Source organism: Octopus bimaculoides, chromosome 9 (genome assembly GCF_046866305.1).
Source record: "Octopus bimaculoides isolate indiv1 chromosome 9, ASM4686630v1, whole genome shotgun sequence".
NCBI classification, from domain to species: Eukaryota; Metazoa; Mollusca; class Cephalopoda; order Octopoda; family Octopodidae; genus Octopus; species Octopus bimaculoides.
The window spans coordinates 91,221,536-91,247,753 of NC_142936.1; the positions used below are offsets into that span (position 1 = coordinate 91,221,536).

The 26,218-nt window shown below is 39.5% G+C and overlaps 1 protein-coding gene across 4 annotated transcripts in view; it reads left to right on the top strand.

Annotated features, from left to right (window-relative positions):
• LOC106877655 (uncharacterized) overlaps positions 1 to 26,218 on the top strand; it is a 135,052-nt gene that overhangs the window by 60,430 nt on the left and 48,404 nt on the right. The window contains exon 1 of one of the 4 annotated variants that reach the window (XM_089358030.1): positions 2,450 to 2,572. The exons of 2 other annotated variants lie outside the window; for them this stretch is intronic. In XM_089358030.1, the coding sequence (XP_089214156.1) occupies positions 2,510 to 2,572 (63 nt within the window). In that variant the 5' untranslated portion in view covers positions 2,450 to 2,509. Of the gene's footprint in view, positions 1 to 2,449; positions 2,573 to 11,281; positions 11,473 to 26,218 lie in introns of those variants that run through there. One more of the 4 variants, XM_089358029.1, reaches the window with a different exon arrangement.

A 26,218-nucleotide genomic window follows, 5' to 3' on the forward strand; every position in this document is an offset into this window, starting at 1 on the left:
GTAGCCATATTGCGTGTGTACGTGTGTTTGTGTGTGTGTGTTTGTGTGTGTGTGTGTGTAATAACGTATAATGAGCATAGAGACATTAGCTGACATTATAATGCTTCTAATATACGTCGAAGACCAGACATTTGCTGCAGGGGAATAGTTGATTATAATATAATTTGACTGGTACTTTATTTTATCGACCTCGAAAGGGTGAAAAGGAAAGTCGATTTCGGTGGGATTTGAGCTCAGAGCGTAAAGTGCCGGAAGAAATACCGCTAAAGATTTTGTTTCTCGGATAGAGGGGGGGGGGGGGTTGAGCTGTTGTTACTTGCGAGAAAAATATCTTGTTTACGAGGCGTTAGAAATCGTGCTAAAAATAAAACGGAAGTAGAGAGCTATATGCCTACGAATAAGATTTACGGATTATCTCCCTTCTTACTAAGCATAAGCGGAAATTGGATTCTGTGTGTGTGTGTGTGTTGATAGGTGGAGAGAGAGAGAGATTCAATGTATGTGTGAAAAAGAGCGTATTAGCGAATTGTAATATGCTGTTGTGTTGGTTATTTGTTGAGCTGAGCTGGATTAGGTGATTGTCGCTATTTACCCCTCCCCGAGTCAGCCTTGATTGAGCAAATCTATGAGATTCCAGCGGTGACCATGTTGTATTTATGTATTAACCGATATGTTTTCATTGTTTTAAGACAGTAAAGAGTAGTTTTAACGGGTTTTGGCTACTATTTCTTGTCAACGGAGTGATTCAACCTAAATTTCTATCAGAAGGCTCCCGTCGTTGTCTCTACGTTCTTACGAATGTTCTTAGGAAAGACATGAACATCACCAAAGTTTGGTAAATTTCGATTCCTTAAAAGCGGTGTGGCGGTCTTGTGACTGAAGTGTGACAACGATGTAATGTAGAGGCAAAGAAGCCGGTTGCATGGCTACCAACGTCATTTCTACACTTCTGATCATTCTTTCATCATATTTTACCGAGAGCAACAAAGACCTTACATGTTTCTATACGACTTTACGTGGTCTGTCGATCTGCTAGAAATATCACCCAAACGTCTCTTACATCTACGCCGTCATGAAAAGGGAAGGACATACACGATAACGTAGTCCTAGCTACATTATGCTTTAAAAAAATATGGGTATGGCTGGATTACCTATCATCACATGTCAGTATACATTCAGGGCCTGTAAGTCTTATAGTTGCCGTTTGCACCTCTCCCTATAACTATATAAAATAATAAAAAATTCCTTTATAAATGGGCGGAGTTAGGAGTTACACACGGAGAGAGAATACGACAAGGGGAAGATGTAATGCTGTAGTATTCGCACTTTTCCCAAATACTATGAAGCTCATAAGAAAGGATCGAAACTTGTCTTCTATGTCGACTAGTTGCCGAATAGCTATTTTGTGTTTTCTAAAGCGTTCGCTGCATCCTCGTTGCTACTGGTAGTAGCTTCAGACAGATGCATTGCATACGTAATTGAAGTATCTGTTGTTATTGTTTTTGGAATAGTAGTAGTAGCAGCAGCTCACCTAGATATGTAATAAAGTATAAGAGGAGTTGCGTATATCTGGTGATATCACACGTGCACTGTAGCAGCAGAAGTGGTGGTGGTGATGGTGGTGGGTTTTTGCTGTTAGCTTTATTGGCCACAAGGGGCCACATTAGAGACAATGCAAAAAAAAAAAGGATTAGGGAATAACGATACAAGTAAAAAAAAATTAAGCATTTGAAGGACAAGAAGTAAAGATGTAGTAGTAGTAGTAGTAGTAGTAGTAGTAGTAGTATGTGCTGCTAAAAGTTTCTAGGTGGAAACATGGACGTAGATTCGCTGGTTGTCATGGAAGAAGTGATTTCGCAGAGAGAGTCAGCAGCACTGCGTCAAGATGATACACCGGAAGTAAACAAAACTACCACATGACTGTGTCATGTGATAACGAAATCTAGGTCACAGAAACGACGGCTCTTTCATTGTTATTACTTCGCCTCCTCTTCCTGCTGCAGAATCCTCGGAATGCGCGCGTTAGCAGCAAGCAAGTGCTTCAGTGAGTGAGTGACTGAGTGCGCTAGTGGTTGCGATCGTGACGACGGTGCTGATGATGATGGAAGATATGGTGTGATACGATGCGTAGCGGTGTGTTTTATCAGAGATAGATAGATGGATGGGAGGATGGAGCGTGGGTGTGGGTTGTACTGGTGGAGGGACTTCGACGTTTGTTGCTGTTGCTGATTGTATGCTCTGTAGGTGCCGGCACCGCCGACAGAATTACAGCTTTCGATATAAATCTCACCTCAGCTGTTCACCATAGCTACACCAGCCAGAGTCTACATAGATCTACCGTTTTGGAAGTTTCTTTTTTTTCTTTCTAATCCCCGGCTCCCCTATATATATATATATATATATATATATATATATATATATATATTGCATTGCATTCCTCGACTTCGATTAAGAAAAACAACACGGAACAACAATTCCATTCCACATCTTGTGCCTTTCTCCACAAGCGATGGCCGATGTTATGATTCCCTACGGATTCAGACAAACCATGAGGAAGCTTTGGTACTCCAAGGTTCGTTTCGTTGATTCCTTCAATTGTATCGTTCGTTGTAATGTCCATTGGGGTGGGGTGGGGTTTAACATTATATGCGCCGTAGGTAATTCTGGTTTCGTGTACACACCGCGCATGTGTATCTCTGGATTGTAATATATGATATGATATAGTGTAACGTAATATAACTGAATGTGTGTGTGTGTGTGTGTGTGTGTGTTATATTTGAGACAAATTTTGTGTGTACGTACACACACACAATGTATGTATGTGTTACATACATATATATATATATATATATATATATATATATATATATACATACATACATACATACATACGTATATATATATATATATATATATATATATATATATATATATATATATATATACATACATACATACATACATACGTATATATATATATATATATATATATATATATATATATATATATATATATACATACATACATACATACATACATACATACGTATATATATATATATATATATATATAATATATATAATATTTCAGTTGGGCATTGCAATACTAATAACCTTGTGTAAGAACTCAATATACGTAGGGTTGTGAACGAAGCGTGAGTCGAGTTCATAAGATAATCGTTTATCCCTTTTTCTCATCTCTCTTATATATTATTATATATTATTATAATTATTATATATTATTATAATTATTATATATTATTATAATTGATGGTGGTGGGGTTGGTAAGTAAAATGTTAGTTCTTCACTGAACAGTTTTACATAGGAAATTCAAACGGGAGAAAAATTGTTCTGTCGTGTCGTCAGGCATGTTATACCTTAAATAGCTGACGCTCGGTATTTTGAAGATTGCGCGCGCAGATTATACACGCGCGCACTGCGCACGCACAAACGTAATCTTCGAATGATAGACCTTAAGTTTTTGATACTAAACCTACACGTGTACGCAGACAGCGAAATTTACTCTATGCAATCTATAAGAAAGAAACAGACCTACGATCGAAAGATAGTCCATCCATGACCATCGTGTCTTTTTTGTTTTGTTTTAGATTGTAATGAACATTTTATTCAATGTAGCTTCCCTTTATCCGGCCTTCATACTAGTCGAGCGATCGCGTAGAGGCTTTCTCCGTGAGCTTTCATTGTGATTAATATGAAAGATAAGGAAAGATAAGTTATAAATACGTATTCAAAAGCAATTATTTTTGTAGTTTCCGTTAAAAAATCCGTACCGTATATTGTCTTGTGTCTACTGCCATGAATTGAACTGACACTGTAGTGGTGACTAATGTTGTATTGTACGTAAATATATCTTTACCACACATAATGTGTGTTTGTGTGTGTGTGTGTGTGTGTGTGTGTGTGTGTATGTCTGTCTGTCTCCCACAACGCTTGGCAACCAGTGTTATTTTTTATGGCCCCGTAAACTAGCGGTTCGGCAAAAGAGAGCGATAGAATAAATACAAGACTTGGTGGAGGTGGTGGAAATACCGGCGTCAGTTTGGTCGACTAAAGGTCGCAAGCCAATGACTAAAACAGTAAAAAATAAGACATATATACATACATACATTATATATATATGTACACACACACACACACACACACACACACACTCACATATATATATATATATATATATATATATATATATATATATATATAAACGTGCATACACACATAAACGCACACATTTTATGTTTCTTCACCCGTGATTTATGAATGACGAATGTCAATGTCTCCGACGTTTCATCGCTTACGCACTTCGCAAAGGGCATGATCGTCACTACGTCATCAGCGTCACCCTCCCCCAGACTTCACTGTAAACCCGTGATTTTGTAGCAGGTGTAAAACAACCGGAAGTACAAAAGTCAATGTACACCAACTACTTCGGTGTCACCTATTGGAAAAAGCATGAACGTCACAACAACATCATTGTAGAATCTCATTTTAAAAATCTGTAAAAAGTATGCAACAACTGTATACAGACGTTTTCGTTAGGAAACGCTTGAACGCCATCACATCCACTTTGCCCTCTATGTTTCCGTATGAACGTATAGACATCACATTTCTCTCTGTCGCTTTTTTCGTTTTTCTTTTTTGTTTTGGTAGAGGAGAGATGTGGCCACCTGTTTCCAACCTATGTCTCCGTCCTCTGTGTCTTGTGTCCGTTGAGCATAAATGTCTTCTAATCCATTCGTTGCTTAATAATGTTTTAATGTCTTGGTTGAAATCAGGGTTTCTCGCCCTCCCCCTTTTACCTATGGACCCCTTTAATTCCCGTTTTGCTCCACTGGACCCTCATAGCCATTCCATGTTTAAGAGAAACCTTATTGTAATTAAATATTATCAGAAATTGTATTTTAAAAAATTGTTAAAAATATTTTGTGTTTTGTAGAAGTATAAACAATTTATTGCAGATACATTTTAATAACAAAATCTTGTATGGCCCCCCCGAGGGCCATGTGGACCCCGGTTGAGAACCACTGGCTGAAATAGCTGACCACTATCGTTTGCAGTATTTTTATATTCTGGCTTGATGCGGTGTGGGTAAGCGTGCAGCAAAATAGTAGTTCTGTTTTTCACTCCATGGGGCCCTGATTATGATTAACGAGCAGTATGGTATAAGAATGTAGTGAGAGTGAATTCAAATACTGTGTTCGGTGAAGCAATGGTGGTGGTGGTGGTGGTGATGCTGCTGCTGATATTTGTTTGTGGCGTAAAATGAAAGGCGGGAGAAAGGAACAGACAATCATAACGACTACAGCACTTGACGGATACTTTATTTTCTTGAAGGACGAAAGGCAAAATTTTCTTTAGCGGGATTTGAGCTTAGGACGGAGAGAGCCAGAACAAATACCAGAAGACATTTTGACCAACACTCTAACGAGTCTGCCAATCCACCACCCCAGTTATGGTGGTGATGGTGGTGATGATGATGGATCTTTTTTCTTTTTTTGTCAGAGAAATATGATCAATTAGGGTAATTCTACGTACTATGTTAGTAACTAATCCATTAAACCCACAATAATATCAGTAAGTAGAAATTTTAACATTGACCAGTCCATCCGGTTCCTACACCTTTTTCTGCTGCAGCTGATGATAACAGTATGGTTAAAGAAGGGGGTAGGAGTCAAAATCTTATATTATTTATTCGAGGGAATGCTATATCTGGAGCGTCTAATATTAGGGGTGGGTGGAGGTGGGTGGGGGACTAATCAATTTCCAAAATCCGCCAATTATAACGGGTATGACAAGACCATGGGGGTAGAAACTTTCTGGGAGCAGTTTAAGATAGCGGTGGGGGGGGGGGGTCTATTGCGTTAGATAATTCCCAGTACTTAACTGATAGTCAATTTTATCAACTCATAAAAAGTAGAATCGATTCCCTCCACACTGGATTCGAACTCAGTGTGTCAAAAAGATATGTAACTAAATAACTTGCGTACGTGCACCTTCGACCACCGTCTTACCTAAAGCAGTTTGGCCGTTGCCTCGTTTGATACAAGACAGAAGCAGCAGCTTCTTGATTTCATTCAGCGAATTTCTGTTGCAATAGTTCGTTGTAATGGTTTTATATTGATGGTACATACACCAGGTTTTTCAGAAGGGCTCAAAAGATCACATAATGTGAACACAAGACTAAAGGTGAGATTTATGGACGTATTTCGCTCATCTCTAGTACTGATGCTCAATGCAGGGTGGACGTTACTGGCCTGTGCTATCGATCTGACTTTAATTTTTATTTCTCCCTAAATAACGCTACTGATTCTGCAGTTTATTGATAATGACAAAAAAAGAAAAGAAACAAAAACATACATATACAAGGAAGGAGTTCAACTCCTGGCCGTGACTTGGGGATGCTATAGTGTCGTGGGCATTTTATCCTGGTGGAGCCCATCTACTTGAAGGTCTGCATAAGGCAGAGTTGACTTCGGCTTGATTTGATCTCGTGATACAGAGAGCCGAAACGAATATATTGTTTGCGGTATTCAAATACCGCAAAGAATTCTATACGATGCTCTCTAACAATTCTGTCAACCTCCCTCGTAGAATCGATTAAATCAGCTCTAGTCTGTCTGTTTGTGGGTGCTGAAATTTTCAGTCGTTTTTATGTTTTTCTCTTTATGTTCATATTATGTCTGTATGCATGTACTACATCCGCACGCATGCGCACATACACACACACGGAATGGCAGTTGTATGTTTGTGTTTCCGGCCGGGCATATACAGTTGGTTTCCATGTCAGCCACCCCTGATTAAACAACGCACAAAATGCTGGCAAACACACACTTATCGTCAGATGCCTATCACTAGCAATTCGCCTTTCCCAAGAATATATTATTCAGGGAATTAAATATTCAGTATCCTTGTTATGTTTATAATAATCACTACTAAATTCTATTATACAACTTTGTGTTCATCATAATATCGAGCGCATGTCATTACTGTTATTTTTTAATTCTATAGCACAATTTTGTTTTGTTTTTTTAAAATCATAATTCTGAATATTTGACTAAACGTAGCCTTCACCGTAACATATATTGTAAATATTATATTAGGTAATAACGAAGTGTGGAAAGACACCCCCTCATTTTCTGCCAAATTTGTTTATTTTTTAATGTCTACCCCCCCCCCCCCCAACCCCCCAACCCCGTTTTCGAATACGGAGGTTCCGGAAAATTGCCAAAGATCGGCGTTGTGAAAATCCCCCCCCCCCCAGTCCTTCAATTTTTACTTTTTTCCTCAACAGTAACCCTAACCCTAAAATCCTAACCCTAACCCCCCTAACCCTAACCCCCCTAACCCTAAAACCTCAACCTCAACCCTAACCGTAACTACAGAAATGTTTTGAAATTTTTGTCCGAATAATCATGTCTGTATTTTTCCGCATATTTAGAAGAAAAAAAAAAAAAGAATTCTGGAAAAAGAAAAAAAATGAAGGAGATGGGGGTGGGGTGGGGTGGTAATTTAAAAATGCCGATTTTTGCCAATTTATTTGCAGATTCGTATTCTCCGTAGTCGAAAACATTTTTTTTTTAAGTGTGGTTTTTTTGGTAGGTGGGGTTGCGGAAGTCTTGCACGAAGTGTACACCATTTGTTGTGAATTATGTATATGTTGTTTTCATAATCCCACGACATCAGTAGAGCTTGAACTTGGACCAGCGAAGCATTGAACTGGATATAGTCTAGCATCGACTCAGTCACACACACACACACATAAACTCACGAGTGGGTAAACGAACGAAAGAGAGTACCACTCAGTACATTCGATGGGAGTTATATTACTTAATACTTTGAAACCGCTCTATGCAACTTAGTTTCCTCGGCTCCTCGAACGAACCTAACTCGTCAGGCTGGTAGAACTGATTGTACCAACTTGATGAGTTGGCTTATTAAATAATATATGATACAATTAGGAAGACGAAGAATGGATTTAGCAAATTTTTTATTATTAGTTACCATCGTTTCGCTAACTCTCCGTTTCTAATGAATTGCCCTTAAAAAATTCCACGTGAAAAGTTCCACAATATTTGTGGAAGTCATCCTTCGTTTTCTTGCATAAGACACACACATACACATTGCTTTTACCAGTAATGTACCTGAAGTTTCTGCACCAATAGACTTTCAATGTTCCTCAAGGTTTCAATTCGTTAGTGTAAATAGCCAAGAGTTGGGTTGAATGCTGCGTTAGAAATACGCCAGTTTTCTACTTTATCACGACCTACAAGTACATCACACACACACATATCGAATTATGCAATCGAAGCTGCTTTAGAGTAAAATTTTTATCTATATGACTTTCTTAACGTATGTGTATCGTTGACATGCAGAAGCTGCAGTTTTTTGCCCGGCCGGAAAAAAAAAATATTCCCCTTATAGATGTTTTCTGTTAAAAGAAACGAAACAAGTCTGAGCTAGGCGAAACGAAATTGCATCTGTCTCTCTCGTGATCACTTTCGAAGCGATTTCGTTTCGCATAGCTCTGTTATATATATTGTGTGTGTGTTTTAAACATGATCTGTCTATAATGAGATTTTTCCCGGGCGATAAATGTAGCTTTTGGCTTTTCAACTTTAAACATACGATATATATATATATATATATATATATATATATATATATATATATATATATATATATATATATATATCGTATGTTTAAAGTTGCATGTGGGCACAGTACGTCATATACATATGGCTATCCTTCGGTATTGGCCTACGACGTCATCCGCCCTTTTTTTTCAGCCTAGCTTCTTTATCATGTCATGAGGGAAAGTTTTATGGGTGAATGACGTCGTGTACAAAAAGCGAAGGATTGCTTTCCACCATACACACTCACACCCATGTTTGTATGTATGTATGCATGCATGCATGCACATAAAGTGCTGGCCTCGTTCCGTTAATATTGCATCATCTGCTCAGCTATTTCCCATTTCTGACATGAATCTCTGCCTGAAGAAGTCACTAATCTCACCTATGCAACATTCTCAGACGATGTACTACACGTTTATTCTCACGACAAGACCTTGTGAACTGACGTGTGTAGGATTAGTTGTACTGGCTAAATTACACTATGAAATTCCTGTCCTAAACGTGAACGCAGTGTGTTTCAACTGATTTGGGGTTTTTATCGAGTTATTCGGTTTTCTTCAGACATTGCCGCGGCTGTTATCGAACGTCTCAAATACGTTGGGCGAGCTATGGAGTATGTAGCAATGGAATGCAATAAAATCGCTGTAGCATAGCAACACAATATACTTCATGTATGTATGTATGTCTATGAGGGTTAATAACACAAAATATATACTGCTCTTCTGAGGACAATTTGTAAAGAAATAATCACTTACACACAGGGGCAGATGGCAACATACACACACACATGTATGTATGCATGCATATACATTTTAGACAGACATTAATGGAAGTAATACTTAACAGCACAAAATACAATTACTGACCACATATGTAGATGTAATAGTAGGCTTAGTATTACATTTAAATACTCACTACATATAGAAATATAAGCAGCAGCAGCAGCAGCAGCAGCAGCAGCAGTAGTAGTAGTAGTAGTAGTAGTAGTAGTAGTAACAACAATAACCACATATCTGTTGATATGTTAGCAGTACGATAATACATTTCAATACTGGTCGCTTGTATCATTATAATTGTAGTACAAACTATATTTAAATGCTTCTCGCATGTGTGTGTGTGTGTGTGTTTGTGTGTAGTCGCAGGCATGCCTGTGTGGTTAAGAAGCCCCCTTTGCAGCCACTTGGATTCGGGTTCAGTTCCACTGCGCGGCTCCTTCGGCAAATCCCTGACCAACCAATGCTTTGTAAGTGAATTTGGTAGGCTGAAACTGTGTAGAAGCCTGTCAGAAATCTCTTTGTGTGTGTATGTGTGTGTGTGTATTAGTCTTTGTCCCACCCCAGAATAATACCAGGTTTTAAGAAAAAACATACTAGGGTAGAAGTGCAAATGAGTGAAACAAGTAAAAGATATGGTACAAAACACAGTCAAATATTCGCTATATCTGTTGCTATAATCGTTAGTTAGTACAACATACAGTGTGAAATAGTACTGACCACATATGCAGAGAATAATTGGTAGAGCAAAATTGAAGTATTTCATGAACCTTTTTAATATATTGGGACAATAAGGCGGCGAGCTAGCAGAAACGTTAGCAGTCTGCCGTTACATTCTGAGTTCAAATTCCGCCGAGGTCGACTTTGCCTTTCATCCTTTTGGGGTCGATAAATTAAGTACCAGTTACACACTGGGGGCGATCTAATCGACTGACCCCCTCCCCCCCAAATTTTCGGCCTTGTACCTAGAGTAGAAAAGAATATATTGGGACAATACCGCGACGAGCTGGCAGAGTCGTTAGCACGCCGGGCAAAAAGCCGAGCAGCACTTCGTCCGTCTTTACGTTTTGGGTTCAAGTTCCGCTGAGGTCGATTTTGCCTTTCATCTTTCCGAGGTCAGTAAAATAAGTACCAGTTGAGCACTGGGGTCGATATAATCGACTTAACCCCTTCCCAGAACTTGCTGGCCTTGTACCAAAATTTGAAAGCAATATATTGGTCCAATAGTTTTTCTGGACATGTTATGAAAAAGGGAGGGTTGTATTTAGGCATGGTATTTATATGCTGGGTCTCGGTTATTTCCAAACTGTTGAGGTTTGGATTGCTGCGTGTATGTAATTAGGTTTTTCCATTTCATATATCAAAGGACCTGCGACGTTTCTCTCCGATTTCCATAGTAATGAGTGGGAGAGAGAGAGAGATAAATATGTCCGTGGGACAAGGGTGATTTCTGTAACATTTATTGAACGAACATAGCATTGAAACCAGCGAAACATTCGTCATTTTCACAATGCTGGGACAAAATAGAATTATTTCATGTTCTTTCCGAAGTTTGTAAATTCTTATGACCTCAACTACACACACACACACACACACACACACACACACACACACACACACACACACCGTCACACGCGCTCGCTATATCATCCGAAAGATTGCACATGGTGGAAATCGTTGAGTGACGACTGAGTGAATAATAAGTACATGTACTGAGTACATTTTCTCTCATTTGTAATCACCTCTCTCTCTTTCTCTCTCCGTGCGTGTGTGTGTGTGTGTGTGTGTTCGTGATCTCGTCTCGAAATACAAAGCCACAAGACTTGAACGCGCGCGCACGCACACACACCAGTCAAACGCAGTGTAAGACGTAAAATTTTGATTCCGTTGTCGAAACCATTTTTGAATGTGGTTTTCACCTTGTTTACGTGTCGCCTGTCTGTTTCTTGGACATCAAACCCGGCAGCTGTGTTATAAGAACTATTATGTACTCCTGTCGTCCTGTCTTGGACAGCTGCATGCCGTCCGGACACTGGACAAATATCAGGTAAGGACGGACACACACACATCTTTGTTTCCTCCTCCCTCTCTCTCTCCTCTCTCTCTCCTCTCTCCTCTCTCTCTCTCTCTCTCTCCTCTCTCCTCTCTCTCTCTCCCCTTTCTCTCTCTCTCTCTCTCTCCTCTCTCTCTCTCTCTCTCTCTCTCTGATTCTATCACTTTGAGACACAGCAAAATGGTAGTGATGCTGGTGGTGGTGCAGTTGGTGATATTGCTGCTGATGGCATTTGTAGTTGAGGTAGCAGTGGTGCTGCTGCTGCTGTTTCTGCCGCCGCTGCTGCTGCTGCTGGTAGTGATGGTGGTAGTGGTTTTCGTGATAGTAGTAAGAGGTAGACTAGTAGTAGTAGTAGTAGTAGTAGTTGTGATGGTGTTGAAGATGGTAGCAGCGGCGGCGACTACAAATTAGAATGCTTTGTGAAGGTTCAGTTCGGTTTAGGGAGCTGTGTTGCCGGGCAAGGGGCTACTTGCCATTATTATTTAGCTTATATTAGTCCTAAACCATCGGGCCTATGGTGAAAGACGTCCTAACCTGTTTAAAAAAAAAATTTTTTTCATTGTCAAACTGTGTAAGTGCATCCTGGACAACGTTATTCAATGTGTCCTTCCATATTTTTAAAGATGATAAAGTATTAACTAACAGGACTTTGAGTGCTGTTTCTAGCAGATTTTCGTGTGTGTGTGTGTATACATAAATATGTACATGTATGTATATGTGTGTATGTGTACATGTGTGTGTGTGTATGATGATGATGACCAGTGTATGGTACTACTTCAATACAGAGGTCCCTAAAAACTAACCCTAACCCTAACTCTACGGGACCTCTGTATTTAAGTAGTGCCCAGTGTGTTACTGGTACATTCGGTCTTTCCTTTTTGTCCTGACACAGGATAAAAAGACAAAAATGTTAATAGAGATCGAACGTGTGGCGGTCTTCGGAGTCGCCGTGAGTAAGCCCTGGACTCGTCGATCGTTCGGCCGGCAAAAAATATAAAAATCATACCCGACTACCTTTAATAATAATAATAATAATAATAATAACAACAACACATTGGTCAATGTATAAAAAGCGGGGAATGTAGCCCTTGAACCTTTTTTGTTTAGACATATTCGAGCGGAGGCAGACATATAAGGTTTAAGAAAATAACAGCAACAACAACAGCAAAGTCTTATTCCCAGTTGGATTTGAACTCGGGGGGAAAAAAGAGAGAGAAACGCTGCTGTCGTTATTACTAGTAACAAAGTCTTCACGTTCTTGAGTTCAAACTCCGCCGAGGTCGACTTTGCCTTTCATCCTTTCGGGGTCGGTAAGTTATGTACCAGTTAGGCACTGGGGGTCAATGTAATCGACGTAATCTCTTCTCCCAAAATGTCAGGCCATTTGTGCCTATAGTAGACAGAATTATTTGTATCAATGTCTTCTTTTAAACCTGGTAACTTATTTAAACGGTGATGGCGGACTAACGCGCTCACACGCACTCGCATCTATACGTCTATACGACGGGCTTTCACGCAGCTTCCATTTGCTAAATTTACTCAACAAACCATAATAGAAGAGAGTGCCGCACATTAGGACCGAACCGGAAACCACGTGGTTGCCAAACGAGTTTCTTACCTGTGCCTATCAACAATTATTAAACTCCTCTTTAAGGCGGTAATTGTGTGACCTGCAAGTCATTGACCTCTTTTGAGCTAACATTACGGCAGATTTGTTGATTAGCTCTTAGACGTGTCACACAATCCCACCAATGTGTGTACAAGGCTCTGATGTCACGTGAACTAGCCGCCTCCCTCCTCGCTGCTTAATTAGGCCTTGTGCCTCATAAGTAACGTCGGGAGAGACCTGGAGACTAGCAAAGGAAACTGCAAAGAAACGGGCAGAAGACAACGTGAAACCATTGTTGTGCCTTTCGAGAAACGGGCCGCACTTTTCGTTAGGCGTGCCATTCAGAAAGTCGTGCGGGCCGCAGTTCGCCTATGACTGGTTTACACTTTAGTCTATGTCCAAAAAGGCGACTAAAAAAGGCTGGGGTCGGGTTTCCACTCCGACCTTTTAAAACCCTCATCAGTAACGACTACCCAAACAGACCCATGGTTTGGAGGGTAGTGCAAAGGTGTCATCCGCCAGCAGCAGGGAATCACCAACAAATGGTGGATGCAGCGACGCGCTGTTACAGCGCATGTCTCCATACTATAACTGCTTCTCTTTGATCTCTGGTTCCTGTAAAGCGTAAGGAGAGAGAAGTGGTGTAGAAGAGAGGAAGCATTACTGACGTCTTCCAATGCTCTCATCTGATGGATGAGGGATGGATACACTACATACAACAATCCAAAACATGACTGCAGACATTTCAAGTTTTTTTTTCTGTGCTGGTCACTTACAAAATGGAAACCATATTGCATACTGTGGCATAAATTAACGAATTGTATAGAATGTAGTGTGATTCTTTGGACAAGTTGTATTCTCTCCTGCCATTTCTATGTTTGTACACACATGCTGTTAGTATTTGATTCCAGATCTGCAGACCTTTTGTCAAAGACACTCTAGTTATGGCAATCCTACCTTATTTTCAGAATACATCTGCATGCTCCAACGTGTTCTTTCATTTTTAAGACAGTAGGTTATGATTTATGGAGATTTTTAACTGCTATGTTTAGTAAGAATGACGGACCACAGTAAAGCCATACGTAACTCTTTTAATTTTCTCGTGGCTTGCACCATTTCTACATTTCAAAATGATTTCTCATACGTCTCCTTTTATCTGAAGACAACAAAATAATAAAACCATTTAATACACTAGTTGTAACTTTTGAGATGTGCGGCATTTCGGTGCTGTGAGCGATCCAGATATTATGTTGAGCATACAGCAAATTTCTACACAGCAATTAGTGAGGTGTCTGATAAATTCATTCATTTTTTTCTTCTTTCTACTTTGCTTTCTATCATCATATGTTTGAAAAGAGGGAAAATTTATTCAAATTTCAAAAGATATTCGGTTGGTGCATAATTATCGCGGCTTTTTTTTTTTTTTCAACAAATTTTATTCAACAAAAACAATAACAATACCTAACAAAAACATCTTTAAATGACGGTCTTATCGTCTGCCAAGCAAATGGGAAGCAGTAATTGAAGTAGATGGTGAATATGCTCCGGAATAATCATTTAAAGATGGTTTTATTACATGTTATTGTTTTTGTTGAATAAAATTTGTTGAAAAAAAGCTGCAATAATTATGCACCAACCCAATATAAACAATGGTTGTAGTGCAATGATTCTCAACCAGAATCCGTATGGCCTTTGGGGATCCATATAAGATTTTGTTATTAATAGATTGCTTCTACTTCTACATCACACAAAATATTTTAACAGTTGTTTATATAATTCCTTTTCGATATTTAAGAGTTAAAAAAAGAGTGGTGCTTTTTTTTAGACATCTAGTGGCTGTGAGGGTCTACCTGAGCAAAATGGGAATTAAAGGGGTCCATAAGCAAAAGATGGTTGAAGAGAAAAAATTAGAGCTACAAAAAAAGAAAAACCTTGATTAAAAATATTTTTTCTAAGATATAAAGAAGAAAAAAAAACGAAGGAATTTGTCTGATAACTCAATACATTAGAAACAAAACAAAACAAAAAAATTGTTGATTCTCAGTTCTGTTTGTCTGTAAGATTTTGGTGGTTAGTGGTGGAACGGAGGCGAGCCAGGTAAACGTGATCTGATCGCAACAGTTGCCGTTTCTTTTTTTCTTATCATTGGGCGGCGTCCATTCCAGCACAGTGATGTTAATAATACCGCAGGCTACTGTTTTTGTGGATATAAATATATGTGTTTGTCTGGACTGAATTGGAGAGATAAGTGTTTTGATAATATTCTGAGATGTTGTACATCTTTAGGTCTGCCGCCGTCTGCTTGCTATGGACGGCGTTTGTCCGGGGAGTGAGGAAGATCGAAGCTTGCTGCATCAACAAACTTTATGCCGCGTTTCAATTCATTACGTGAGGTCAGTGGCTCTCAGTTTGAAAAATGGCAGGATTCCTTCCCTAAATATTTCTGAAATTCTTTGCCCTCTTCCTTTGTATTAATTGTTTCAAATTTTGGCTGAAGACCAGCTATTTTGAAGGGAGGGTTTGAGTCGATTACATCAACCCCATTGCTCGGCTGGTCCTTAATTTATTGACTCCGAAAGGATGAAAAGCCAAGTCGACTTCTGCGGGATTTGATCTCAGCGAGTATAAAGAGACGGAAGAAATGCTGCTAAGCATTTTGTCCGGCGTGCTAACGATTCAGCCCCCGCCCCGCCCCGCCCCGTAGTCTTCTGTCTTCCACCTATTACTTGTTTCAATCATGAGACGGCGGCCATGCTGGGGCACCGCCTTAAAGAATTCTTTTAGATGACTCAATCGACCCTATAGTTATTTATTTTTGTAAAAGCCTGGTGCTTAGTCTATTGGTCTCTTTATTGAACCGCTAAATTACGGGGACGTAAACACACCGACACCGGTTGTGAAGAGGTAGTGGCGGACAAAACAAATTTTATTAACCGTGGCAGTTCATGTGATCCAAATTTCGTTCGCCCCCGCAGGGCCGCTTGTACATTTTTTTTTTTTTTTGGTTCATAAAATCTGAAATTCTATTTCAGTACCTGGGTATGTTAGAGAGAGAGAGAGAGAGCGATAGAGACGGTGAGGGAGAGAGAAAACGACAGGAGAGGGAGGGAGAGCGTGAGAGAAAATGCACGTGTGCATGAGGGTGTCTGTCCTATTTTAGGGATGGTGTCAATGTCCCTTTCAGACTATAGTCAATACAAGGGAGGTAACTCCATCGTTATTGTTGCAGATTTAGGGAGAATAAATAAAATAGGGCGAAGTGGAAGAAAATGCATGTTTGCTGGAGTTCAGCGGATAAGATTATGTTCTGATTTCAAATCCCACGTACTAGGAAGCTGTACACCGCTTCTTATTGTTTGGCCCTTGGTCCTGTAGACTTTTAATCAAAAGTCTTCCAACCACAACAGCACCATTTTGTTTCAAATATATTTTATTTCGGGCTTTCTGCCTACAGTAGAAAAGAATATATTTTGTCATTTTTGTTTGTTTGTTTGAGGTTATAATGTGTAATCTAATTGAGGTTTGGTTGCCATTTCAACAGGCTTTACAGTTTTTCGAATTTTGTGTGGATTTTTAATTATTCTATATTAGCTGATATCAAACATTACTTCAAGACATGTACTACATGAGAAATGAAGCAGTCTCTAAGTTCTCACTAGATCTGCTAGAAATAGCAGTAAAATTTCTTTCAAATCTATCCTACTGTTTTAGAGACAGGAAGAAAAAAATCAGACATTAAAGATGGCAGTCAAAGATATACTACGTCTGAAGAAGAGGCGGAATGGTCATGACTAGAACGTCTTTGGTCATTGGTATTGCTAGACTGGGGTCGACAAGAGGCTAAAAAATGACTACGAAAATATCTGTTTATATTTTACAGCACATCTTATTAAATATTTTATTTAGTATTCGATAAGCTTACGAGTGAAAAACGAAGCTGTCTTCTCCATTTCTGTTCAGATCTTCCAAGGGAACGGGTTTTTTGTTTTTTTTAACATCCATATTTATTCGTTTATCTTTTGAGATGTAGCTGTGTGGTAAGAAGTTTGCTTCCCAACCACACCGTTCCGCGTTCAATCCTACTGCGTCAGTGTCTTTTTGTATTGGTCCTGGTTGACCAAAGCTTTTAGACTAGATTTAGTAAATGGAAACTGTAAGAATCCCGTTGTGCGTGCGTGTGTGTGTGTGTGTGTGTGTGTGTGTTTTGTATTTGTATCTCATCTCCCCTTGACAACCGGTGGCTCGGCAAAAGTGACTTTAAAATAAGTACTGGGGCGAATTGTTCGACTAATCCCTTCAAAGTGATATCTCCAGCAAGGTCTGAAAAAGTAAAGGAAGGTATATATAGAAATATTTCTCTAGTCTCTGAAATTGAACACTGAAGCAGATAATCTAGTAAACAAACTGAATAAAGAGTGGCACGTAATATGTTGATGGTTGGAGTGTAGACAGGGGTGGGGAGTGATGTTAGTAGGGCACAGATAAAACAACAACAAACAAAAGAACGTAATATGATATAAACAGCACTATCAGATTCTTTCGGAGTTGTCGATAGAAATTGGCAGTTAGTTAGAAGGAAGGAAGTGTTTGAAACATGTTGAAGATATGTTTTAGCGAGGCAGCAGCACTTCTTATTGTTGTCGGTAACGAAAATAGTGCGTTTGTCTCTGTGTGAACAGCTGCTGTAGTTTGGAGAAAGTAGTGCGGCCACTTAACATCTGCTGCAGCTGTTTGAAGAAAATAGTTCTGTCTCCAAACAGCTGCTGCAGTCGTGTGTGACCAGTGAACAGCTTGTTATCGACTGAAATGTGTCGATAGCCACCGGAATAATAGATACTGTTGCACTCACTCAACCAAACGTTCAGCGAAAGAAAAAGTCATTTTATTTTTCGCAATGCTGTGGTACGAAGCTTGCTCCCCAACCCCATGGTTGCGGTTTCAGTTTCACTGTGTGGTAGTACCTTGGGCAAGTGTCTTCTATTATAGCCCCGGGCTATCCAAAACCTTGTGAATGGATTTAGTAGATGGAAACCTAAATGAAGCTCGTCGTGTGTGTGTTCCCTCCTGGCCAGGTGAAATGCCTTGCGGTATTTCGTCTACCGTTACGTTCTAGGTTCCAATTCTGAGGTCGACTCGGCCTTTCATCCTTTCGGGGATCGATTAAATAAGTACCAGTTACGCTCTGGGGTCAATGTAATCGACTTAATCCCTTTATCTGCTCTTATTTGTCCCCCTCTATGTTTAGCCCCCTGTGGGCAATAAAGAAATACATAATAATAATTCCAAACATAAGCCTAAGACAAGATATTTTGAGAGGAGCGGAGGGAGAGTTTTTTGTGATTGGATTGCGTCTGTTCATGACCGGCATTGTATTTTATCGACCTCAGAAGGATGAAAAACTTAGTCTATTGCCGTACCATCAGGCATTTGGGGGGGGGGGGTTCAGTGCTCTACCGATTCTAATCCATGAATGGCCCTACCCCTACCACAACTACTACAGCGTCTGCTGTAACCATTCGACGTAGGTCTTTCATATGAAAATTAGTTCCTCCCAATCAGTCTCGGATTCCCTAAAAGTGTCATGATTGCTACCCTCGTCTTACTAAGCTGTTAAGAAAAAAAAAAAAAAGAAGGTGCAGGCGTAGCTATGTGTTAAGAAATGGTTGCGGGTTCAGTCCCACTCCATGGTACCTTGGGCGTCTTCTATGGCCTCGAGCCGACCAAAGCCTTGTGAGTGGATTTGAATATGGAATCTGAAAGAAGCACATCGTATATGTATGTATGTATGTATGTATATCTTTGTGTCAGTGTTTGCACCCCCACACACCACTTGACAACCGGTGTTGGCGTGTTTAGCCCCCCGTAACTTAGCGGTTCGGCGAAAGTACCCGATAGAATGAGTACTAGATTTTAAAAATAAATAAGTACTGGGGTTGTTTCATTCGACTAAAAAAAAATGTTCGGGGTGGTGCCCCAGCATGGCCGTAGTCAAATGGCTGAGGCACGTAGAAGATAAAGATCTTATATTCGTAAGCCTGCGAGTCAATGGTTTGAAATGTGCAGTTTTTAGCGGTTAAAGTCCAGCAACAGCGGCAATGAATTCGTAGCCGAAGCTGAAGTTGCTGCTGTGCTGATGATGTCTGTGTAACAGCAGTTTAGTAGAGTCAGTTGTACTAGTAGCGTTTAATAGTTATTTGCAGACCTATGATCACAGAAATCCCAGCCGTGACCACTTCATATTTTAAGAGTATCTTAAACTTTATTACCAATATGTGATTTGAGGGAGATTTGCTCCTTTCCAACAAATCGAATGGCTGCGTAGAGGTATCATTATCGATCTATTATTGATGTTTAAGGTCATCCCTGATCCAGCAGACCCATGATTAAAGTGTCCTAACTATGACCATCCCGTCTTATTTTCAGATAATTTATCCAGGAGTACATTATCCAACATGTTCTTCACTTTTTAAGACATTAAAGCGTGGTTCGAAAGAGACTTGGCTGCTGTTTCTAGCAAGTGAAATACCCACGTAAAGCTCATTAACAGTGATGTTTGTAAGGGTTTTCTTTAGCGCCAATTCAACTCTAATCGAACAGATGTTCGCAAAGGTATTCCATCCATAAAGTCCTGTTTTTTCTTCCAGCGCATTCTATGTAGCATTACATTACTTAATGTCAGTAGGATGTGATCTGAGTGACATTTAGCTGCTATTTCTACCAGTGGAGGGACACACGAAGAATCCCAGTTTGGCGCGGTTACCTCAACAGGTAGTAGTAGTGGAATTAGTTTTAGAAGAGTGTTTTCTTTCCCTCATCCCGATCAGCCATGATCGACAGCTATGATCATAGGCGTTCCGATCGTGACAACCCATCTGTTGCATATCAAAGACTGCATTGTCCTCATATATATATATATATATATATATATATATATTTAAGACGGTTTGTTATGAGTCAATGGTGAGTTGGCTGCTACTTGGAGGAGTTCGACCAACCACATAGAGGTTCCTCTGTCTCGGCGGTTAGTGTTAGCACAGAGGTAGCATTTTTTTTTTTTTTTTGCACTGGCCTATATGCAAAGGCTTTCCGACCGCGACAATCCCGCCTTTCCTAAGATGGCAGGGGTCTGAGTTGAACCACATTTGGCTGCTATTTCTTTTCTCTGTCCGCTGTATTTGTGTAGATTCATGTGCGTGTATGTGTCAGACTGGAAAAGCAAACCTATTATCAAAGGCGCCTCATCCTTGGCGATCCTGTTTATGTACCTAGGGCTATATTCAGTATTTCCTTCCGTTCTGTTTTTATGAAGGTGTGGTGAGATTTGGTTGATATGTCTAGCAGGTTGTAGTATTGATAGTCGTATTTAGTAGTACACGTTGCTGTGTGGTTAGTAGCAGCAAAAAGGAAAACGACTTTTCTCTACTCACTCCTCCTTCAATAATAGTATCTCTTCTTCTGTCAAGGGAGAAGGAAGAGAGGAGGTAGTAACTGCAGTGTGCTGATGACGGCTGCAACTACGATGACGATGGTTAGCGTAAAATTAGCAGATTTATATTTTAACCCAATATATATATATATATATATGTATATATATATATAATGCACATGCATTGTATGCATATATGATGTTCTCTTTCTCTTTAATTTAGAGTAAATTTTAATTGCCCCCCCCCCCACATGGTAGCAACGTTGTGATGGGAAACATCTTGTTTTGTTCATCGTCCTTTAAATCGTAAGGTCTTGCAGATATGTGTGTGTGTATTTAGACAGGAACGGGAGAGTTAATTTTATGAAAATTAAAGTTAATTTTACAAAATTAATGAAAATTAAAATTTTTGTAGGAGTGGCTGTGTGGTAAGTAGCTTGCTTAACAACCACATGGTTCCAGGTTCATTCCCACTGCGTAGCACCTTGGGTAAGTGTCTTCTGCTATAGCCTCGGGCCGACCGAAGCCTTGTGAGTGGATTTGGTAGACGGAAACTGAAAGAAGACCGTCGTATATATGTATATATATGTATATGTGTGTATATGTTTGTGTGTCTGTGTTTGTCCCCCCAACATCGCTTGACAACCGATGGTGGTGTGTTTACGTCCCCGTAACTTAGCGGTTCGGCAAAAAAGATACCGATAGAATAAGTACTAGGCTTACAAAGAATAAGTCTTGGGGTCGATTTACTCGACTAAAGGTGGTGCTGCAGCATGGCCGCAGTCAAATTACTGAAACAAGTAAAAGAGTAAAGCAGTAGTGTATCGAGGCGGGGACGAGAAGGTGCAGCCCACGTCGGGTGACGTTTTTATGAGGACGGCACTTTTGGGGGCTACTATAAAATCCTATGTGTATAAGGCTTGAGATCCTTAGGGAGGGCGAAAAACTCAAGGACTGCTCCGAGCAGCACACACTCTAACTACACCCCTGAGTCAAAGGGGAGGGGTAACTTCGACCATAATTCTGTCTTATTGTACCTCATTAGAATAACAGTCAGCTGAAACCTGTTTGAAACGGATGACAATAGTATTTACATATAGAAAATGACTTACAAAGATTTTTAGACTCTAATAAATAACATGCATAATATTTTTTATTTGTAGAGGGAAAAACTCAAGTTGCTCACTGTCATGAACTCAGAAGAATAAATTAAAAAGTAATGCGCTAAATGGCATGGGAAAAGAATCCTTAATTAACTAAAATTTCCGTCTTAGTGAAAAAGAAAAAAAAAACTTAGCGGTAATTTTTGGCGACTCGCAAGGAAAGGAGGAGATAACTCTTCCTTGTCAGTGTCTGTATGCGCCCGCCCGCACCTTTGTCATTGCGTGTGAGTACCTCTCGCTTAGTTGTGTACTCTCAGTGATTAAATATCTTGCTTACATTTTACTTTTTTGAATCATAGCGCTTTTTTTTTTTCTTTATGTTTAGGTTTTTTTCATCATTAACTTTAAAGCAATGTGTCTCAGTTCAGAATAAATTTTGTTAACCGAATGAGCATAAGCAAAATCTACAGAAGTTGCCCTCGCCAAAATTTGAACCTAAAGCATAAAGACGGACGAATGGCTGCCTTTTGCTTTGGGAATAGTGATTTCAAATTTTGGCACAAGGCCGCTATTTTCGGGAAGGGATTAAGTCGTTTGAATCGACCCCTGTTTTCAACTGGTACGTTTTAATCAACCCCGAGGGAATTTGAACCCTGAACGTAAAGCCGGACGAAATGCCGCTGAGCATTCCGCCCGGCGTGCTAACGATTCTGCCCGCTCGTCACCTTATGGCTTGCTTGGTAAATATTGCGAGCAGCTTTCGCTACTTTATGTTCTATTCTGAACTCGGACCATAAAATCGCTCGAACTTACTATTTCTTCTTTCTTTAATTTGACAACGGAAAATTAAAAAAAAAAAACAAGCAAAATAACTAAATAAATAAAGAATAATCACTGAAGACAAAACTCTTAGCATAAATCAATAAACCGAAATCTACATTTCAATCCAGGAACATAGTTACATAAATGTTTGTTCGAAAATAAGTTTAAAATACCAAAAAACCGAAAGTTTTTTTGTATCAAATTAATATGTAATGTTTGTGCGTATGCTTATCCCTACATACATACGTACGTATATATATATATATATATATATATATATATATATATATATATATATATATATATATATATATATATATATACATGATCTACACGATCTACACCCACCATATAAGCTTCCATAGTGCTGTTGTTATTGTTGCAGTAGCAACGTTCCTGGCATACTTGCTGCCGTCCTGTACATGGTAAATTCTCTCAGCTCTCGGAATGAGCGGCGCCCAATCGATACTGTCAGTGGGGTGCTTAGTGATTGGAAAAGGAGTGTACGTTCGGGTTGAGGTGATGTATCGATTTTGTAGGTATTCGTGTTGCTACACATCACCTCCCCACCACACCGCCTCTCACACATATACACTCACTCAAACATCCTGATGTTCTGTATTTTGGATAAGACGTAGTTTCGTGTATATTTGTAACATATTCAGGTATATGTGTGGAGTATGTATTTACTTTTTAGGTATCGGTAAGTTAGTGTGGAGGCACAATGGCCTAGTGGTTAGGGCAGCGGAATCGCGGTCGTAGGATCATGGTTTCGATTCCCACCAGGCGTTGTGAGTGTTTATTGAGCGAAAACACTTAAAGTTCCACGAGGCTCTGGCTGGGGCTGTGCTGGGGGTGGTGGCTCTCAGGATCATTGAGACGTACAAACCACCACACTGGACCTTGTGGTGGACAGTGCCAGTAACTTGACGAAACAATTAGTGGCATTCACGAACCTACGTGGTCGCTCAACCTGCTAGAGATAGCAACGAAATTTCTATAAAGTCACACTATACAATCATAAATAAAGAAGCTCGATTTGCAACAACATGGTTTCAGGTTTAGTCCCATTGTGCTGCACCTTGGACAAGTATCTTCTACTATAGCCCCGGGCCGACCTGTATCTTGTGGGTGGACTTAATAGACAGGAAGTGTGCGGGAGCCAGTCATATATGTGTGTGCGTTTATCTGTTTGTCCACCACCGCTTAACAGCTGGTGTGGATTTGTTTAAGCCTCCATAATCTAGCACTAGACTTTAAAAAGAAAACAAGTGCTGAGAGCTATTTATTTGACAAAAACCCTGCAAAGTAGCTGCAGTCCAATGACTGAAACAAGTAAAAAAAAAAAAAAATTTTTAATACAAGGCAACGCCAACGTCTTCTCAACGGTTAGCCAGAGATGATTTTTAAAATGAGAATATCAGAAATAAAGGAGAATACTAAAAATGAACCCGACCGCTCTCAAAAATTAAGTAAAAATAAAAAAGAATTAAAAAATAATAAAAATAATTTAGAATCCTTGTCTGGTACCGAATCCATCCCCAAATCTAATCAGTTCGTGCTAGTCACGAGGCCAAACATCCCTGAAAGTCTCATCCGAATCCATCCATCGGTTCTTGAGATATCTTGGCCACGGACAAACAAACAAACACGACTAAAAACAATATCTCCGCCTTCTCTAAAGTAGAAGTAATAAAGATATATAATGGAGGCTTGCTGCGTAATAAATCTTTTGGACACATAAATATAATTTGAAATTGTTTTTTGTTTAGATTCTATGCTGCGTTTTGATGCAGAGAACAGAGTTTGTAACTATTGTCTGCATAGATACTTAACCTTATTCTCTTGTGATCTAAGCGTCATTTTTCTATCTATCTAGCAACAACAAGCTATGGTCGCTTAGTGGAACGACGATGTTAACTGAAGCCTGACCAGCACCAATAAGCCAAACAATCTTCAATTCTTCAAACACCGATGTCGCATTTGCCGAAAACTTTGTGGCAGGAGGGAATATTTTCAAGACGTTCGACTGCGAAACACACACACACACACACACACACACTATAATTTAATGATATATAGAGAGGGAAGCGTGTGATGGATATGTATATAGGTCGGTGTGTAGAATAAAAAGATGAAAATGCGTAGAAACAGTATGGGGATGCAATACGCTAATTTTATAGTTAAAGGCAGAATTATTATTCATTCCTTTTTTTTGTTCCAAAAAAACAATTATAGGTTATTATAGGATAAATTTCCTTTGGTGAGAGCATAAAGAAATTAACTCGTATTGTGTGTGTGTCCTCAAAGGTCCTCAGTGACTTTAACTTCGTGGTTAATCACCAGAAATCAAATATAATATTACTGGTGCACATCGTCTGGAAAGCTAAATATATATAGTAAGGAAAATAGACTGAAAACCATTGCTTCTTTGTTTTATTTCTCATACATGGCGTGATAACTAGAATATGAATAACATATTTTTCAAGACGTCCAAGTATTAATATGGATTTCTTAAAGCCTTAAGATATATTTGAAAAGTCTACCGCGCATAAATACCAGCTCGGCACATCATCTGCGAGCAACTGATTCAACCCCCCCCCTCCCCCCCCCCCCAAAAAAACACATACACGTTCTACTTCGATGAAATGATTGAAACTTTGTTTTATTCTGTGTGTGTGTGTGTGCTCGCGCGCGCGCTATCAGCTTCATAAGGAGTTGGTAGCTATTGTTGATGTTAGCTCTGATCTACACCAGACCTACAATCAAAGTATTCCAGCCGTGATTATCTCGCTTTGTATTCTTTTCCGGACATAGTGTACCTTGGATCACATTATCCAAGGTGTCTTTTTTTTTTTTTTTTAAACTTTTGGTAAATTTGACTTCTATTCCCAGCATGTGGCGCGACCACGTCAATGGCTTCGTGGCTGGTTCGTATCAGCTAGTTAGCTGTTATAGCTCAGTCTGTGTGTGTGTGTGTGTGTGTGTGTGTATGTATGTATGTATGTATGATGTATGTACGTATATATGTATGTGTGTGTGTGTATATGCTCGCGTGCACACGCGCACACATACAGATCAAGCGACCGCGTATTGTAAACGTGAACTGTAATATGTATGTAGTGTATTACACTAATGCTGTAGCATTAGTGTAATATAAAAGTATTCTGTTGTAGATTATTAAATGTAATACAGTGTATTTGTATTACGCTAATTGAAGTGCCATGCAGTGTTTAGTATAAGAGTAACGCTATGTAAATAGTGCATTTTAGTGTATTTAAAAAAAAGAAGAAAAAACATAGTCCACTGGTAGTGGCGACGTCGACCGGGTGCTTTCATTTTTGTCAGCTGAGCGAACTGAACCAGCGTGAAGTAAAGTACCTACCCAAGTACACGGCACTCTTTACCGATGGAATCGAACACACGAACCTTATAATCGAGGTCTAATTTCCTAACCCGTTCGACCACGCTTTTCTCAGTGTATGTGTGGTCTGGTGCAATATAGTTTAAACGTGTATTTAGTGTAAATGCGATGGTGTGTAATTTTGCTTAAAATTATACTGCAGTATAGCAGCATATAAATACTTCTTCCTACTATTGACACAAGGCCTGAAATTTGCTGGCGGGTGTTGGGGCGCTAGTTGATTACATCGACCCTTGTACTCAACTGGTACTTATTTTATCGACTCTGAAAGGGTGAAATTGTAGTAGTAGATGAACAAAGTAGTATAAGAGTGCCGTATTTAAGTGTAATGTAGCATAGTACAAAGTACTTATTAT